The sequence below is a fragment of the Kogia breviceps genome, chromosome 8, assembly GCF_026419965.1.
Source record: "Kogia breviceps isolate mKogBre1 chromosome 8, mKogBre1 haplotype 1, whole genome shotgun sequence".
NCBI lineage: Eukaryota > Metazoa > Chordata > Mammalia > Artiodactyla > Physeteridae > Kogia > Kogia breviceps.
Genome location: NC_081317.1, coordinates 74,610,280 through 74,629,453, shown reverse-complemented (window position 1 = coordinate 74,629,453; position 19,174 = coordinate 74,610,280). Strand labels below are relative to the sequence as shown.

The window sequence follows — 19,174 nt, the reverse complement described above, 5'->3', positions numbered from 1 at the left end:
CCAGAAACACCTGGGGGTCCCATGCAGTCAACCAGATACCCCATGCCAGCATATGTATTGTTTACGCTCCTGTGGGTGGCTTTGGCTAGATTTAGAATAACAGTAGTCAGAATCTGATTAGCCTAATTATTTATTTATTTATTTATTTTTTTTTTGTGGTACGCGGGCCTCTCACTGTTGTGGCCTCTCCCGTTGCGGAGCACAGGCTCCGGACGCGCAGGCTCAGCGGCCATGCCTCACGGGCCCAGCCGCTCTGCGGCATGTGGGATCTTCCCAGACCGGGGCATGAACCCATGTCCCCTGCATTGGCAGGTGGATTCTCAACCACTGCGCCACCAGGGAAGCCCTGATTAGCCAATTTAGAAGCTATTGTAAGTCAAATTTTTCTTTGCTACCTAATTTTCTAGTTTAACAGCTTCAGGTCAGTCGTAAAGTTTTGGTATTATTTTGTTTTCTCCCCAGATGCTTTTGTACATTTCATACGAGGGTCAAGTAACTTTGAATAATCACGATAATTTTATATGATTACACAGATACCTTTGGTATTCACTTACTATGATAGTTATCAGGCCAAGTGTATTTTTTGTGTAATTGAAACTTCTTGTTACCCTAGTAAATATCTAGAATATTGTCTTTCATTCATGAAGACTGCTGGTTTTGTGAGCGATCTAACTAAAGTATATGAAACTAATTCTATTGCCTAAAAAGTAGATTTTATTTTTAATTTATATATTATAAAACATTACAATATCTCAAGAGTTTATATTTGAATTAAAACCATGACTCTGAAACTTACTGTGTGAACTTGAATAAGTATTTAACCTTTCTGTGCCTCCATTTTCTCATCTAGAAAATGCATGTGGGGATAAAAGTAGGATAGTAATGAGAATTAAATGAGTTCATATATGTATATGTATATATATTCAGTATATGGAGAACTTACCCCACATTTGCAAGAATCATGTGAATCCTTCAGAAAAATTCATTTTTCTGCTTAATAAATACTGTGTCTGGGGCCTTGTGTTAAAAATATTGGCATACCAAATGAATAAGGAGAAATCATTGTTACACCAGAGACCTGAGCTTCTAGCCCAGGACAGGCTGCCCCAGCCAGATGGAACAGGAGAGTAGGGAAGGGATGTGGAGGTTAGCAGTAAGAACAAACCCAGAGCTGGGAAGATCCCCCATGCCGCGGAGCAGCTATGCCCATGCACCACAACTACTGAGCCTGTGCTCTAGAGCCCGTGAGCCACAACTACTGAGCCCGCGTGCCACAACTACTGAAGCCTGCACGCCTAGAGCCCGTGCTTTGCAACAAGAGAAGCCACCGCCACGAGAAGCCCGCACACTGCAACGAAGAGTAACCCCTTCTTGCCACAACTAGAGAAAGCCTGTGTGGAGCAACAAAGACCCAACGCAGCCAAAAATAAATAAGTAAAAATAAACTAATTAATTAAAAAAAAAGAAAAAAAGAAATCCAGAGCCATTGGGAGAACCATTGGTCCTCCTGTTCTCTGCAGGATTCTTATGTTAAGGTTAGATGCACAAGTTACTTTTTTTGTTTTCAGATTGTGTCAGTGATCAAATACCACCTTCCTTTTGGAATGCAACCAAAAACTTGTATAAATCTTTTTGTTTTTAATTGTAGTGGTGTAGTGTGAACAGCACAGATTATAGAACCAGATGCACAGATTATAGAATCAGATAGACCTGGATTCAAGTCCATTTATTACCCATGTGACTGTTGACAAAAATAATAAATAGTCAGTAATAAGAATAGGAAAGGGTTTTATTTGAGCCAAACTGAGGACTAGCCTGGAAGCCCGCTTCCCAGATTACTGTGAGAAACCGCTCCAGAGAAGCAGGGTTTTCAGTACAGTTTTATATCTTGTCAGAACAAAGAACATTAAACATTTCTTCAGGGGTTACATTTCTTCAGGTTTCAAGAACAGACCAGCATGTACACAGTGAGTCAGTGTGGCCTTGGCACCTGGGAAGGTAACCTTATCACCAGTATTGGCATTCTAGGAAGAGGGGCATTTAATCTTTATTTTTAACATGGACATTCTTTATTTCTGGTCAATGTGCCCTTTTCTTTCATGAAAGCAGATGTACAATGTATGTTTGATAGGCCACAAACAGGCTATTTTAGTTAGCATAAAATTCAAATTAATTCATGTATAAGTCAGATTGAGTTCCCTGTATCTCAATATGTGAAAATTTCTTTTATTATGACTTACTGCAAGTTTCTTAACTTTTTCGAGTCTTTGGTTTTCTGAGACTACTTCCCCATCTGTAAAATGAAGATAATAATGCTACAAATCTCATAGGTTTGTTGTGAAAACTAAATGAGCTATGCACTTAGAAGGATTAACACACTTTAGCATATAATAAGTGCTCAAAGTTGTCAATCATCATCTTAACATTATTATAATTAACTAGTATGTTTATTTTAAAGATGAGGATTCATTAAAGTTGTATAAATTGCCCAATGACTTAATGTGGATTCAAACCCAGTTCTTCCTGATTTTGAAATCCATGTTTGCATTGATTTTATGCTGCCTCATAAGAAAAGCGAAACAAACAAAACAAAAACTGGACCAATCCCTCAAAAACTAGAATCGTGTAATCCCCACCACTATTGTTAATTAAAATAAAGATGAAAGGCTCATGGTTGTTAAAAATGTGATATCAGAATAAACATCAACAGTGATACATTTTATGGTAGGCTGACAAAAGTAGATAGCAAGTATGGTTTTCATTAGCTTTCTTTGTTAAAATCCTCTTTTGTGCAGATCTACTGCTTTGAGGATTTTCCAGATCACAGCATGTCTGTTTCCCAGGTGAGCAGACCTTATGGTTCAACACAGTGGTAGCCATTAGTGTCAGAAGCCCAGATGCATAAGGTGGAGTGTGCAGCTCAGGCAGTTTCTCTGCTCTCATGGGTAGGAGTCAGATGGTGGTTGAGAAGGTGTAAGTGAGGCATGAACTTGAACTTGTATCTTATTTGAGCATCCGTTAGTGAAAAGATCAGACTTATGCTGCACTGTTAGCAGGGAAATATAGAGCTTCCCTCCATTTCACACAGTTTATTCAAACAGTAATTGGAGATTAACTGCTTAAATCCCCCTCCCAAAAGATATTCATTCACAAGTTTTGTACCAAGTTGGCCAGATTTGTGGTTTTCATAATGGAGAAGTGTCTAAAATACCTATATTCTCTCTGTGTGTGGTGCACTTGAGTGTGTGTGTGTGTGTGTGTGTGTGTGTGTGTGTGTATGTGAGATGTCTAGGCTCAGAATAGAGAATATCTGCAATAATCAATAGCATTGCAAGTATTAAAAGAATGCATATATTAAGTGGTTTAGAAATGCACATCTCAAATTCCTATAGTTTTAATAGGCCTTCCTGGACTCATTAAAATTTTCGGAATTGTACAAAAAAGCAATCCCCTTTGTGAATGAAAGTATCAGGGTTTCAAAGCTTGCATGAGGATGTATTTTAGCTCTTAGCCTTTGAATACTTGTTATACGTGTGTGTGTGTGTGTGTGTGTGTGTGTGTGTGTGATTTCTATTTTTGATGAAACAGAAACTGCTTATATACCTTAAAGTTTTCCAGCTGAAACATTTTATATATTAAAGCTTTGTACTCTGTTAGTGGAATATATGATCCCCTCCCAGCTACAGAGAGGAAGGCAGTAAGTAAAGGCAGGTGTGGTTTTCTTCTATGTTCTCTGAAGCTTATCCTCTTACTGAACAAGCAAAGGAGGAAATTGAAGGCGTTTTGCTTTGCTTTTCCTAGAGCAGCAGCTTTGGGAAAGACAGTACATTTGACTTCATATTATTAATAATTAATTACTAATATTTTTTGAGCTTTTACCATGTGCTGGTTCCTCTTTTGAGGGTTCTGCATATATTAGCTAATTAACTTCACAATATTCTTTTTTTTTTTTTTTTCGGTACACAGGCCTCTCACTGTTGTGGCCTCTCCCGTTGCGGAGCACAGGCTCCGGACGCGCAGGCTCAGCGGCCATGGCTCACGGACCTAGCCGCTCCGCGGCATGTGGGATCTTCCCGGACTGGGGCACGAACCCATGTCCCCTGCATCGGCAGGCGGACTCTCAACCACTGTGCCACCAGGGAAGACCCACAATATTCCTTTGACATAGGTAGTATTATTATCCCCAAGTTACAGATGAAAAAACTAAAGGATGGTAAGGTTAAGAAACTTCCCAAACGTACATGAAATGGTAAAGCTGGGGTTCAAATCCAGGCCATTGGCTGTATGGCCTGTGCTCTTAAGCACTATGCCAGTGGTTTCAATGAAAGAGATAACAATCATCATCATCATTCATCATAATTACTCTTAAATGTGTTTACTATATAAGCACTGTGCCAATTGATTTTAATCTTCACAAACATCTTGAGGTGGAAACTGCTGTGGACCCCATTTTACAACATGAAAACTAAGACTCTGGGAGGTTAACCGGCCCAGGGCTACACAGCTGTGAGAGGTAAGACTTGAGTTTGAATTAAATCTGACTGCAAAGCTAGCAAATAAAGACAGGGAGAAGGAAACACAGTCCAATACCTGCCCATTTCTAGATAACCTGGCTTCTCATTAGCCAGAGCTTATCACTACCTCCATTACAGGGGCAAAAAAGAGGAAATTACATGCATTTCAGGCTTCAGATACAGTGGAGGTCACTTTGTAAGAGAGATTCTGTATGGCACACTTCACTTAGAGAGGGAGAGAGGGGGAGTCAGTTATTAAACTGTATGTTGAGTAAACTAATTAATTCATGAAGAAAATTTTTTAAAAAAACTAAATTATTAGTGAGTTTGCCCTCAGAGCTCCCTACAGAACCTTTATGAGAAGTAATTCAAGGGACATAAGAGGATTTGACATCATTATATTTAAAGTGCCCTATGATGTAATATTGACTATAACCATGAAGAGGGTTTTTACATAATGATACTTCATCATGTGAAAAAGGATCAAAGGTCCAAGATGTCCAGTATGGAGAAGAGGTTTGAGTGGAGCTTGTTGCCTGTCTTTATACTTTTGGAGAACATTCTCCGGAAGAGAAACTTGACTGGGAAGTTCCAGGGAGACACATTTTATCTTAGTTGTAGGAAGAACTTTCTCTCAACTAGAGCTGTCCACCCATGGAATGGGATGCCTTAGAAACACACCCACTCTGTGCCACTGCATGCAGAGGGCGGATAGCACTCAAGGAGCTGGGGAGAAATGGAGTAGACAACTATTCTAATTTTGAGACCTTTTAATTTTATACAGCATAAATGTTGTTTAAGCTGCTTAACTGAGTGAGTCATGGGTTTTAATAGATTTTAATGGATGTTAGAATCTGTTATTTATAAAAGATACCAAAAGGGGAAAAATAAGTATAGAAAAAAATTATTTAATCTATTAGGAAAACATATTTGAAACTAAATTAAGAACTGTTCTGTATCAATGGAATCTATAAAGAGATTTAATACCTTAGAAAATATTGTTGAAGGATCTAAAATTTCTAAAAATTTTATGGCTGTATTTGAGTGCGGTTAAAGCGAAGAAAGAGGAAAAGCATGGTTTTTTGATAAAAATGATAAATTGCCAGTGCTCACAACACAAATGTTTTTCTGATAAAAGTGATGAATTATGAAACACAACAAATAGCATGATGATATTGAAATTACAAAACATTAAGGCAAATGAAGTTATCTTGCAAAGGCTTATTACCCTTGGACTGGTTTCTGCTATTTCACTGGGATGCTTGATTATCGTCCTTCTGAACTAGGTACACTACATTTACTGTGAGAGCCTCGAAATATCTGTTCAATTAACGTCAGATACCTACGAATTTCCATGTTTTAACAACATTGTGAAAAATTACATTGGAGCATTTTTTTAAAAACACATTTTGGGTGGCAGATTTGGGATACTGAACCACCTGTATACTGTGTCGTTTCCTTTCTGTTTTCTTAGGTTTTCATGGATCAGCCCCTTGTATATCTAAGAAATATAAGGGAAGACAGTGTGCGAAGTGGAGCAATGCTATGTAGAGGATGCCATGATTTTTTTAAAGAGAGGGAATGTGGTTTTCAAAAGGAAGGCAGGCAGCCTGTCTGTACTGTGGCTCGTCGTCAGCATTGAGACAGCTCAAATCCTATCATAATTCTTAAATTTAGCATCATTAAGACAGGAAGTAAAACACAAAGATGATCAGTGGGAAGTGGGCTTACATAGCATAGGAGAAAATTAGTTCACAGGCAGGCTTCGGAGAGCAGAGATTTGATGTGCTGGGCTTGCTATTTTGGGGAATACTGAAAGCTAATGTGGTCATGTCAGGCTTTTAAGTCTGTTGGAATTTATTGTGTAGCTTTGTAAACATCCACATTCATAAAATGGGTAAACAAGCATTTTGGATTTATGAGATGCAGACATCTGGGGCTGGGCTTGCTCCTCTGTGCTCTTTCCTCATTAGACTCCTCTCTAAAAGCCAGGAAGACATCATTCCATGTGAAAATATCATTTCTTGAAGTAGGGTGGGATCCTGAAAACTGCTTCAGACGTTGTGATAGCAAATAATTGTGGCCCAAACTATTCCAACAATGGAAGAAACACCTCTCACGCACTGTCATTCTTCTTTGATCTTTACTTCTTTTGCGGTGTAGTCTCCAATTCTCTAGAGGTTTTGTGCTCTCTCCTCTAATTGCCATTAGAGAGGGCTGTGAATCCTCCTACTTCTCCATTCCGCAGAGTTCCAAACTATTCTCTTTGACCAAAGTTATTCAGTAAAAATTAAGGGGGCTAGGAGGATCAAAGGCTGTGTGTTTTCAGAATGATGCTGTCCTTTTTGTGGGGTCCTTAACAGTGAGGAACAGAGGGGGCAGGGGAGAGGCAACTGCAGTGTTTCAGCATTTTAACCAACCACTTAATAGCATTTAATAGCTTAGGGAGGTTGGTGCTTGCAATCTGATGAATACCACTCTGCAGTATAGCATGAGGCAATCCATACTGCTGTCTTAGTTTCCCACTTTTCTCTTTACCCCATTTATTAATCTCATTGTAACTCATAAGAAGCTGTCAGATTTAATCTGCCTTGCTTGACTTCATTACCTGGTACTAAAAATGTATACACTTGTGCATGCTTAAGGAAATCATCAGCAGGTTCCCACCTCAGCATCAGTGATTGCTGTCTGGAAGATAAATCATGGTATAAGAGACTCAGTATACGCCAGGCACTGTTCTAAGTGCTTTACTGATCTCTTAGCTGACTTAGTCTTCACAGCCTTAGGTGTGTGGTTCATTTTTATCTCCATTTTACAGATGAGGACTCTAAGGCACAGAGTAGGCTGGTAAATTACCCAAGGCCAGGGTCAGAATTAGAATTTGAACCATGCAGCCCGATTCTAGAATTCATGGTATTTACTATATCAATGTCAAACCAAAGAAATAATTTGAAACAAATGCTGAGCATTTTTTCTTCAGGGTCTTTTAGCTCAACTCTTATGTAAGGTTAAATCGCCAGAAAACTGAAGCAGTAGCTTAAATGCTGTGGCTGCCATAACTACGAAAGAAATAGGAAAGAAGATAAAGCTTGTCTTTATAATCTTGTAGACTGGTTTCAGTCTAAATCCCAGTTTTATTAGTTATGTCATTACTAATTCTTAATTACGAATTTCTCAAGACCTCAGTTGCTCAATCTGTGAAATGTGGATATGACAGTAGCATGTACTACATAGAGTTATTGTTGACGTGAACTTACGTAATGCATTTAGAGTGCCTAGCACAGTGCTTGACACAGACATGTTAGCTGTTACTGTTTTAAGCTGCCTTTAATCTTTGGTGGAAATAGAATGGTGGCAGATAGTGAACCAACTGTGTGTGGGGGGTCTATAAAGTGATATTGGTTAATAGAAGGAAATCAGATACATGAATTTTATTACACAAGGCAAGCCAGCAGTCTGGATTCTACCCATGGACTAGATTTTCTATGAAAAAGTCCTTAGTGTCCTTATATCTGTAACACAGGACCATTGTGAGGGAAGTACAGTTGTAATGTGGTGTGTCAGGTATATTACACTCCAGGGAGGATCCATGTTGCTCCAAATTCTGAATTACAGCAGCGTCTCCGTGTATCACATCTGCTCTCACATCTCCCGTTTCTGCTTCAGAATGCATAATAGTCATGGAGCTGGGATTTACCTTTCTCTTCTAGTTAATTAAAAATTGAAAATCAGTACAGTCATAGGGAGGGACATAAAGAGGAAGAATAAGATGGAAATGCTCTAAGGATGTGAGGGTTCTCCTGGGCAGCCGTCAGTCAGCTGCACTCACTGACGTCTGATTCCTTGGGATGGGGGCGTTTACGTGGGGCTTGTGACTTCCTCTACCCACCCACCTCACTGCCTTCAACTGGAAGAATTCCCCTTTATGCTTTCTCACAACAGGAGCCCTAAAGACTATACACACCAATGCAGCAGCAACTCTCTCTTAAAGCTACGCATAGGAAATGGTGGGGGTGGGTATCCCCAATTCAGGAAACTCCATCTTTTATAGAAAGCATTCCATGTGGCACCTTAAGGGTTAAACTTTTGTTGCAGATAGAGTATCAAGTGGCTTTTCAGGATGGGATAACCCCCAATTTAGAAACTGCCCTTTCTAAAAGGTAAGCCAAAGATGCATTAGTTTACACTGCTTTCTATGAAAGGAATAACTCACCGCTCCCGCTGTGTGTGTTAGTTTGCATCTCTCTCTGCCATCTGCCTCCTCTAATCTATATAATGTATATATCAGGGTGAAGACTGTCAATCACAGTTAATAAAAAAAAACCCAGAACATGACAGAGATCCCTTTTATTGTAGATCCATTTTACAATAGCTCTCAATTTATTGTGTCACATAAAAGTATTTATCTTATCATTCGGAGGCATTCCCTTCTCCTTCTGTGTCCTAGCCCCTCCCCCCGTGCCAGTTTCCAGTCCCTCAGAGATGCATTGTACCAGAAAGTGCAAGTTTCCCGTTCTGGCTTTATTGATGTTCCCTTTTGCTCTCCTCCTGGCTCCCCCGAAAACCAAGTGAGCAGAACAGATGGCCAGGGTTTTCCCCCGATGCCTGACCTGCGATTACTGGGAGAGCAGGAGAGGGAGCGCACATTCTGAGCAGGCTGCTCTGACTCCGACCGCTGGCTGTTCCGTGCAGGCTGTCCCTCTCCTTCAAAACCGTGCATCCCCTCCCCGAAGCAGCAGGCAGTGTGCCTCCATTCAGCCACATTTGGTATGCACGAGCACGGCTGCAGGGAGAGGGGAGGTGGCTTTCTTAAGAAGGTTCAGTGGCTCAGGCAACGCCACTTGACTAGTCTCCCAAGTTGCAGGAAGCCTTTGCCCTGATGGAATTCTCAGGTGTGGAGATGACCATGGGATGCCAGGGCTGTGGGGGACCGTTTATTTTCTAGGCACTGCTCAGGTTTGCGGCTTCTGGTTTTCCCGGTGGAATTTGGACGGGGTCATGAATCAAACTGATGCTCCTCGACCCCTAAACTGGACCATCCGGAAGCTGTGCCATGCAGCCTTCCTCCCATCTGTCAGACTTCTTAAGGTACTGTAACTTGCTGCTTTGAATGGCTCTCATTGTGCTTTGCAGGTCTAAATACCCAACTTTGTACTTGGGCTGGGACACACCTTTTGGGGAGTATAGATGCCTTGTAGTACTGGCTCTGTTGCCCATGGCTGGGGAGAGGTTCTAAACGCCCCTTACCCCATGGTGTCAGGGAGGGAGGGTGGTCTGAGCCACATTTGAGAATGAGATTGTGGTGGTATCGAATGGGCTGCCTGAGTGCTCCCCACCCCCAAAATCCCTAAAATAGAATTAATTAACTTCTTTGGGAGGGTGGGAACAGTGGTGGGAGTGAAATCTCTTACTCCCGTGTGTTTGGCTCCTGGATTCTTTTCCCTCCCTGGGGAAGCCTTTCGACCCAGTTTTCCTTTAAATGGAACCTGGGAGAACAAAGGAATCTCCTTATTAGTTTAAAAGCCCTGTGTCCTTAGGTGGTCTCTCAGATAAAGACAAAGAGCAAGCCTCATCAGATTGTGACTTTTTTGGTGACTTTTTTTTTTAAATCCATGATAATTTTAGTCTCTTAAGTGAAGTCGGTAGTGGGAAATTATTGTTAAATAAATACCGAGTGTGTGCTTCTAGCTTTGTCTCTAGCTGAGTTACACAAAAGAGCAGTACTATACCTGAGCTAGGATGCTACCTGGTGTCTGCAGCACTCCTCTTTCTAGAAGCAAATACATTAAAGATACTGAGAAATTCCCCACAACTTCATAATAATTCATCTTCATCACCTGCCTTATAGGAAAGGAAATACAAGAAAAATTTAAAAGGTGCAGAAAACAAGTATTATTTTCCCTCAGAAAAGAGAATATGGTAATACTTATTTGGGAAAAGTGCATATCTCTGGATGTTCCTCCCACATCCATGTGGAGTTAAAAGGCAAGGTATAAAAAAAAAAAAAAAAGGCAAGGTGAAGTTCTTAATTCTCTTTTCCATGTTAATATGATACTGTGATATAATGACCACTGGACCTTGAGTCCAGTGTCACAATAGAGGATTAATAAATTAACCCTGAATAAATTACACTTGCAACATATTTTTTTTCTGAGGCTGTGTTCTAGTTGGATCAAATTTAATGTGGACAATTAGTTCTGTACAGCTAAGTGGCTTCTTATGATGGACTATTACCTTGTCTGAGTTTCCTTTATTCTGTTCAGCACAAACTGAGATTAACTTTCTCAAAGGCTACCCTCACGTACTGTTCAAACACCTATCATATTGTTATGATGGTGGTTTGCTTCCCTAAAAGAGTATTTTGGAGGAAAAGCAGGTTTGAGAGTGGGAGAGAAGCTTCCTTTCCTTGGATATAAGGGCTTTTGCTGTATTGGAACAACATGCGTTATAGGGCATGAAAAAGAATGAGGCCAGGGAACTAACAAACAAATGTAAATTTTCTTCCAGAATTACTCCTGAATCCAGGGTCTGGGGTGAAGAATGTCTTGTCAAACCTAACTATGACTGAGCAAATTGACTTTAGCAATTCCACGTGCAATAAGAAGCATTTTTCAGTTAAATCATTCATTGGATTTACCCCAAAGTAATGCTTTTTAACTTACATAATGATTTTTTAAACAGGTGTGTGTATACCACCTTCAATATATTATTCATTAATACTCTCATTTTTTTTAATGGAAATGTTATTTATCATTTGCTAGTCACAAAACCAGCAGAGAAGCATCTCTTTGAGGTATATTACTTATTTTTAGAAGAGCTCTCATCTTTTTTAGCTGAAAGTACCATCCATGCTATATACCAGCAGACATTGTCAATACTACACCAATACGATGGTTGGCATACAGCTCGGTCTTACCATGGTTTATTAACATGGTGCTTTATAACAGTTCATTCTAATAAAGTGCATTCATGAGTATCCTTCCAATTCTCTCAATATCTGAAAGATAGGATTTGCTTTACCTGATAACTTTCTTTCCAAATGACATCTGTATTTTTTGAAAGATTATACCTATCCTAGGAGACTTCAGATATTGAGCACATTTCAAACTAGAAAAAAAAAAGTGCTACCAAATTCTTTCAGCAGTATTTGGAATGGGATAAAAGCTGCTTCTGTATATGAGTTATTGTATTATCAACATTCTGGGTATGAATGCCATGTAATTTTTTCCCCTCTGGATTGTTGCTGTCATTGTCTTTGGTTTCCTAGTCCCTGTGTATTCTTGCTCTGCTTTTACATTTCAAGTAGAAGGGAAGTTTCTGAGTAATCATTTGCAACTGTTGCTCAGTGTTCTTCCTGGTTGAGTCTATAAATTAAATATTTAATAACAGCAATCCTACTGTTCTTTCTGTACTTTCTGCTGGTTCTCTCCCTCTCCTCCTCTGCTCTGTCTCTTATTCTGTCCCCCACACTACCACACCGTGTTAGTATAATGGATGGTTTCTCTGGAGTCTATTGAAATTGTAAGTGAATAAACCCAGTTCTCCTATTCAGTAGGTAATGTTTGTTCCTCTTTCAAGCTTTTTCTGGTGTGATATGCCCTTTCCAATGCCCTGACTTGTCAGTAAATGCAGTTTAGGACGTGATGGCATGATTAGATTTAACTAAACTCAGATCGCTCACCGTTTCTGACAGACTGGGCTCAAGCCAATTTCCCTCCCTATCCTTTCCTTGAAAATGTGTGTTTCTTTGCTAACTTACTTCAGTACCATGCCAATGTTTAGAAATGGCTTCATAATCCTGTTTCCTGTATTTCCCATTTCCTAATGAAAACGGTATACTAAAGAATTAGAAGGGAAAGGCCAGCATCTGAAGCATGAATTAAACCCAATGAGTGTTGGAATATACTTATTATTCCTTCTGAAAGCATCTCGTTTGTTGTTTTGTCTGTCTCAGAGAAAATTTTGAACATGCCAACCAACTCACATTTTGAATTTGGGATTGCATTCGGAAATATCATTTGAAAATGAATTTTTGAACAGGCACATGACCATGATAGCCAAAAGTCAGAGGCTGTTTTCAAACGGATACATTTCAAATGGGACCCTTTCCAAAATGTTTCTCTTCAGTTGTCATTTGCTTCATTCTTATGTGTTTCAAGATTTCATCTTACTATTAATCTCCAAAAGTCTAATTTATTTCAGTGATAGAATGTTCTTAGCATATTTTATGTTCATTGTAAGGTCTGTCTCTGATGTTGTTTTATTTGGGAGATTTTATTTTGGTTACTTCTGTTGAATTTGAATATCAGTTTTAGAGCAGAGAGCTTTCTTTGTATTGACATCTTGGTAGACTTAGTAAAGGGGCTTCTGAAAAGTGGATTGCTTTGGGGAAAAGGAAACTCTGCACTTGTAACAGACTTTGGATACACATGTTTAAGCCAGTTTCTTAATGAAGACCAAATGGTCTGTATCATTTTATTATTTTCAAAGAAAGAGTATGACTTTGCCACTTTGAGTAATGTCAGAAAGAGATTAAAGAAGTTATACTTTGGACAGTTAGGCCTAAACACTGGGTCCTAATTCCTCCATGTTCCTAATCACCTGTGTGACCTTGGGAAATTACTTAACCTCTCTGTAACTTGGTGTCCTTCTCTTTAAAATGAAGAGTTTAGGTCTTGACTTAGATTCAATGCTATGATTCCCTGTGGTAAAGGCTGCCATGCTCTGTGGGCATGGAAGAACATAGTTTATTGAGGCTAAAAGTAGTTAATCTGGATTGAACATTAAACTGGAAGGACTAGAACAGTCAGCAGAGTTTCGATCATAAAGGGCCTTGTCTGCTAAGCCAAGGCACTTGACAATGGTCCTGAAAATGAGGGAGGGCCATTAAAGGGGTCTTAGAAGAGAAGCAATTGCTAGATTCAGCTATTAAATAGATTGCTTTGGCTGTAGTGTCTAGAGTGGATGGAAGATGGTAGGATTGGAAGCTGAGAGATTAAATTAGAGGCCTGAAGAGTTCATGAGGACCAGGGCTAAGGCAAAAGTAATGAAGGTAAAATAAATAGGGACTTGTTAAATCGATTAGTTATGGTGGAAGAAAGAATTTAGGATACCTTCAGATATCCTACTTTGCTGTCTGATGGTCCCAGTGGTGGTGGTTCCAGTGTCTGAGAATAAAGGTCCTGAGAAGGAAAGACAGAACTTCTTGATTGGTGGTTCTTTGGTGAGCTAGAAGGGGTATGCCAGTTACTAATTCTAGTGGGACTGAGACAAAAGTAAGGAATGTAACTTCATGTCATTGTTGAGTAAGAGCCCAATTGGATGCCTGATAGCAGAACTCATTGATTAAATAATATACAATCAGAAATATCACTTCTAGTTATCTTAGATTGTTTTTTTTTTGCTCTTATAAAACAATGCATAGTAAATTCCCAATTTTTTGAAATCCAGTCAAAAAGCTCAGAGTTTCATTTCCTTTTTTCCCCTCCTTTCCCTCTTTTATGTTATTATGCAAAGAGGGATAAATGAAGGCGAACTGGGTATGACACAAGAGAAATAACTGAAAGAGCAGTGATCAAGTTAGGCTACCAGATCACATTCTGCCCAAGTACCAATGTTTTCTACTCCTTTAATTTCATATCATGGTAACCAATGTCCATTGTATTGTCCCCGAAGCATAGCAAGATCCTGATGACAAAGTAAGTTGGGTCTGTCTTCTACAGTTGATGCCAGGCATTCCAGAAACTGACTTCCCTTTGCTATTCTCAAACTCTTAGAAAACAATTATGTTGAGATTCATTTCAATTTTTGTGTTAAATTTATTACTTTTAATGTCTTCTTTTCACATCTAAAATTCTGAATCTTTACATGGCAGGTAGAATAATATTAATACACCAGAGCTTTTCCTTAGCCAGGACAAGGCACTCCTAAACCACATGCTGGTGAGTAGCCGTTAAGTTCCCACAGGAAGAGAGGAAACACACCTTTTATATCTAGACATGTTCATGAATGGTGGTAAGTGAGGTCAGGGAACTTGTTATGGACCAATTCCACTAAGCACCTTAAAGATGGGAAACTTGAAGAATAAATTGCTTTTAGGAAAATGCAGTGTGTGGTTAGGCAAATTTTAAGGGCTACTAATAAAGAAACTTCTGTCTTTCCATCTCAGCATGCCAGCCTCAGATTCCCTTTAAGAAAATAAGAAAAAGAAAAGAAAATGTGCCCAAACTAAAACCCAGGAGAGACAAAATCTGTCTGGTGTGTTTCAAGTGGTGGCTTCAACTCAGACTGCTGAACAGTGACCATGTGATTTGCCTTTTTGTGAAATGTTCCTCGGGCAGCCTGAAGGAAATTCCTGAGGCAACAAGAAACCTGTCTCTCTGGAGAGCTCTGTCTTCTGATGCCCACTATTGTGGAGTAAAGAATGAAAGTGTGGTCACTGCAGAATAAGGAAGGGCATAGCTGGGATGTCCAAGCTCAGGAGCATCTGGTTCTGGGATGACTTGTGGAGTCACAGTAAAATGGGGCAAGGTCTGTGTCAAGGAAAAGGGTTCTGCCTTCCCTGTAGATGATTTCCTACAGGGGGCAGGTGGGGAGGCGTGGCGGGGGGGGGGGAGCGGGAACACTGCCTCTCCAGCAGTGGCTTTACATCCTCCCCCTCTCTCAGTCTGTTGGTACAATCTCAACTGGCTCCAAGCTCATCTGCGGACAGCTAGATCATATCCTTTCTCCATTTCCATTAGCTAACATGAAAAGAGTTTTAAAGACTGTGGCTCACAAAAAGTATTCAGTAAATGTTTACTGAAAAATAAATGAGTGAAGGAACATGTGAATGATACATGATATGCTAAGAATGCTTAGGAATCACTTGGGGAGCTTGTGAGCAAAGCAGATATACATGTCCACCCCTTGGGGGTGCTGACTCAGTAGGTAGGTTGTGGGCCCAGGAATTTTCATTTTAACAAGCTCTCTTAGTGGTTCTGGTATTAACACCCCTTAGAAGGACCACACACTGAGAAAAACTGTAGATTCAACTGAGCTGGAGGGAAACTCAATTAAATGCCCTCTCTCTTTTGCTGGCATCTGGGCAGAACAGATTATGTGTTAGTTAACAGTGGGAGCAAAGGGTTTTAAGTGAACAGTTCACAGGTTTTCAAAATTTTTAATCATGAAAGATCATTTATATAGAGAAGTAATTGAGTTCAGCTGCCGCGTCTTGGTTTGTAGATGATATAACATCATAAAGTGAAGGAATGTTTGTCCCTATTCTTTTTCTTTTTCATTTATCTATTTGAGATTTCTCTGTGTATTATTTTCATGATTTTTTCAGGCACATGACATACAATTTTAGATTTTTCTATCCTACTGAATTTATATAGAGATATGATTGTAAACCAGAGCTCCCAAAGGTCGTGTCCGTCCTCAAGATTCTGGAGCATCCTGCTTATGCACCCTTTAAAGTTCCCTGTGATGATACTTGGAATTGCAGTGGTCACTCAAGTGCATGTCCCTTAGATTCCAGTAGTATGTGATAGTACCAACTGAGCAGTGGTCAGTTCACTTCGGGACCAAGGCCAAAGCAGCCATAACTGATGACTACATTAGTAGAGCTAATACCCCCACCCCCGCTCCCTGTCTGCTCTACCCTACATCCTTCAAAAACTAAGGAAGAGATTCTGGACAGGGAGGGGGAGGAATAGAACATCCAGGGCTTTCATTTGAAAAAGCATGTTCAAACTTAAAATTAATTTTATATTTGAATTTTTAAAATGATGCCCGGTATTAAATATTAAATGTGGAAAATTGAGCTGAACAAAATTTTCTTGGCTCCTGAGCATGTGAGAAAGATACAGTGCTATAATTGCTTGGGTAAGGTGGGGGCAGGTATAACAAAACCTCTAAGAGGGGGAGATATTTAATTTTTACATTTGTCTCACATAAAATTTATGTTTAAAGCATTTGGGAATTTTGTTCCAGCCATTGTCTCTTCTCTACTTCCATTTTCAGAGGCACATGCATAGAAATTTGCAGTTTAGGGATAGCATTGATAACTTTTGCTTCTTTTCCCCCAAATAATTAAAGAATTTCAAAGTTTAATATAGAGAGAGACAGACAGATAGGTGATAGTTAGATGATAGATAGGTGATAGACAAATAGAAAGATAGATAGATAGATAGATAGATGGAAGGAAGGAAGGAAGGAAGGAAGGAGTGTTTCTCAAAGTGTGGTCCAAGACTGCCTGTTGTAAGTCTGACTGAGTCTAACTTCTGCCCTAATCATTCAGCCATTGCTGAAATAAGCAAGCTTCCTCACACCTGCTCCTTTTCCTCTGTTTTCTCCCAATTGCTAGAATCACCCATTCACCACATTGCCCAAACTGGAAAACTTGGGCTTACGCCTTTTGCTTTGTTTGCTCTCATCCCTTACATAATCAGCCAATCAGTTCTGCCACGTTTTCTCATAAATATGTCTCTGATCCACCCGCTTCTGTCTATTCCTAGTTCCCAAGACCGGTCTCTCTTTTTCTTGGGCCCAAAATGCTACAGCTGTCTACTTCAAATTGATCCTTTCCACAGCCACCAGAATGGTCCACTTAAAATGCAGGTACGACCAGGATACTGCCATGTTTGACATTTCTTGTAGAATAAAATCCCAAGCTCCTTGGATTGGTATATAAGACCCTCTGTGATCTGTCCTCTGCCTACTTCTCTGCGTTTATACTTTGTTTTTCCCTTTCTCATATCATGAAATTCCTTTTAGCTGGGCTTTTTGCACAAGCTATTTCCATTGCCTGGAATATCTGAACCACATCTTCTCTTACCTGACTCCTGCCCATATTTTAATACTCAACTCAAGTGAGTTGGATGAGTTCAAGAAAAATTTCCGGAATCTCTAAAGCCAGGTTAGGCTCTTCTTTTATTCATAAAAATATTCATAAAAATCAGTGGGTATTTCCGTCTTTGCTTTTAGCATGTTGTAGCATTATTAGCTCTTTCACCTCATTCTGAAGAGCTTCTTAAAATTAGGAACCATATCTTAGACAATTTCCCATGTACATCATTTAGCAGAGAGCACAGGATAATTGGGGTGCTAGATGAATAGTAAATGTTGGAGAGCATGGATAACTATGCTCTTGATGCAGTGCTCTGAAGCCACTGCTTAGAAGAACCAAATGGTATTATAGGGTCTTGGCATTTTGTCTAATTAAAGGATACTTTGAGCTTGAGTTGATATACTTCATATGTTCCCCAAATTGGAAGATTAGTTAGGGAATTGAACTAATAATTATTACTCAGTAAAAGTGATGCAGAGTAAAATATGTACTCAAGGAAAAAACTGTAAGTAGGTAGCACCAGATGTCTGCTTTGAAAATATTTACTGAAAGTGAAAGTGAGAGATTGAAATTACTTTATGTATTGCTTATGTTGGAGAAAGGGCATTCCTTAATTTAGTGATCTAAGAGACTTTAATATGTTACTTTCAATAATGTTGGCTGGGTTACACTGTGAATTAGAGAAAGTACTAGTAGAAGAAAAACTACACTGTTAAACTCAGGCTATTCTTGCTTTAATCTTTAAATATGCCTTTGGCTAATGTCTAGAGATAATTATATAGACAATTATATTAAAGTATTTTGTCATTTTCATTTAAAGGCAAATGTGGCTTAGAATTTGTTTTTCTGTTAGCATTAGGTTATTTAACTGTATCAGGTATCATGGATAGAAATATTTTATTATATCAAGTATCACAGGTAGCTGGTATAAAATAGAAGTTTTAGTTTATCCCATTGTGACAACCAAAAATGTCTACACACATGGTCAGATCTCCTTTTGGGGGCAAAATCATACCCAGTTGAGAAGCGCTGCTTTTAAACATTTCCTCTTAAAAGATGGAGGGTAGGTAATTGATTACACTGGAAACCCAACAGATACATCCTAGTGATGTAAAAGGGATGCTTTAACTTTAGACACACTTCCTTTTTCATTTTATAAAAGACTGAAATTTACATTCACATTTACATCCCAATTTACCTTTGGGAAATTAGCTGGTCAAGTTCTAGTCACTAAACACAGAAAGACTAAGGGATTATTTTCTCATCTTATTGTCAGTCATTTCTTATAAGAAAATTGAGTGTGGCCAGTTTGTCTGAAAGTGTTTGAATTTCCATATATTACTGCTTTATGAATTACAAGCAGAGCATGTGTCAGTTGATGTGTTAAGCAAAATATTTAATTTTTACCATTATTTTATTCTACAGTAACTTCTACTTAGAACTATTTAAGAATAATATAATATAAAATTCATTTCAATGAATAAATGAAGAAAATATTTTACTTCATCAAGATGAATTTTTTGTATAATGTTAGCTTATGTGAGCAAAGATTCTGAGATAAATCTAGTAATTAGCACAAGGAGGCTACATAATTTAAAGATGAGCATAATTAAAGCTAATTTTTAATCATTAAATTGAGCATGATCAAATGGACAGAAATACTAGGTTTTAGCCCTAATTCTGATTAGTTAATATCCTAGCTGAATTACCTAGAGTAAATAGTTTTATCTTTAGTTTTCTCCTCTATAGAATGACAGGATTGGGTTAGATAAGGGTTGGCAAACTTTTTCTATAAAAGGCCAGATGGTAAAGTGGCTTTGTGGGTCAT

General features: G+C 39.0%; 1 protein-coding gene across 14 annotated transcripts in view; it reads left to right on the top strand.

Annotated features, from left to right (window-relative positions):
- The first annotated feature begins 9,280 nt into the window (after positions 1-9,280).
- TRPM3 (transient receptor potential cation channel subfamily M member 3) overlaps positions 9,281-19,174 on the top strand; it is a 514,000-nt gene continuing 504,106 nt past the window's right edge. For all 14 annotated transcript variants that reach the window (XM_059072701.2, XM_059072700.2, XM_067039572.1 and 11 more), the window contains exon 1: positions 9,281-9,602. In XM_059072701.2, coding sequence (XP_058928684.1) covers positions 9,426-9,602 — 177 coding nt within the window. In that variant the 5' untranslated portion in view covers positions 9,281-9,425. The remainder of the gene's footprint in view (positions 9,603-19,174) is intronic.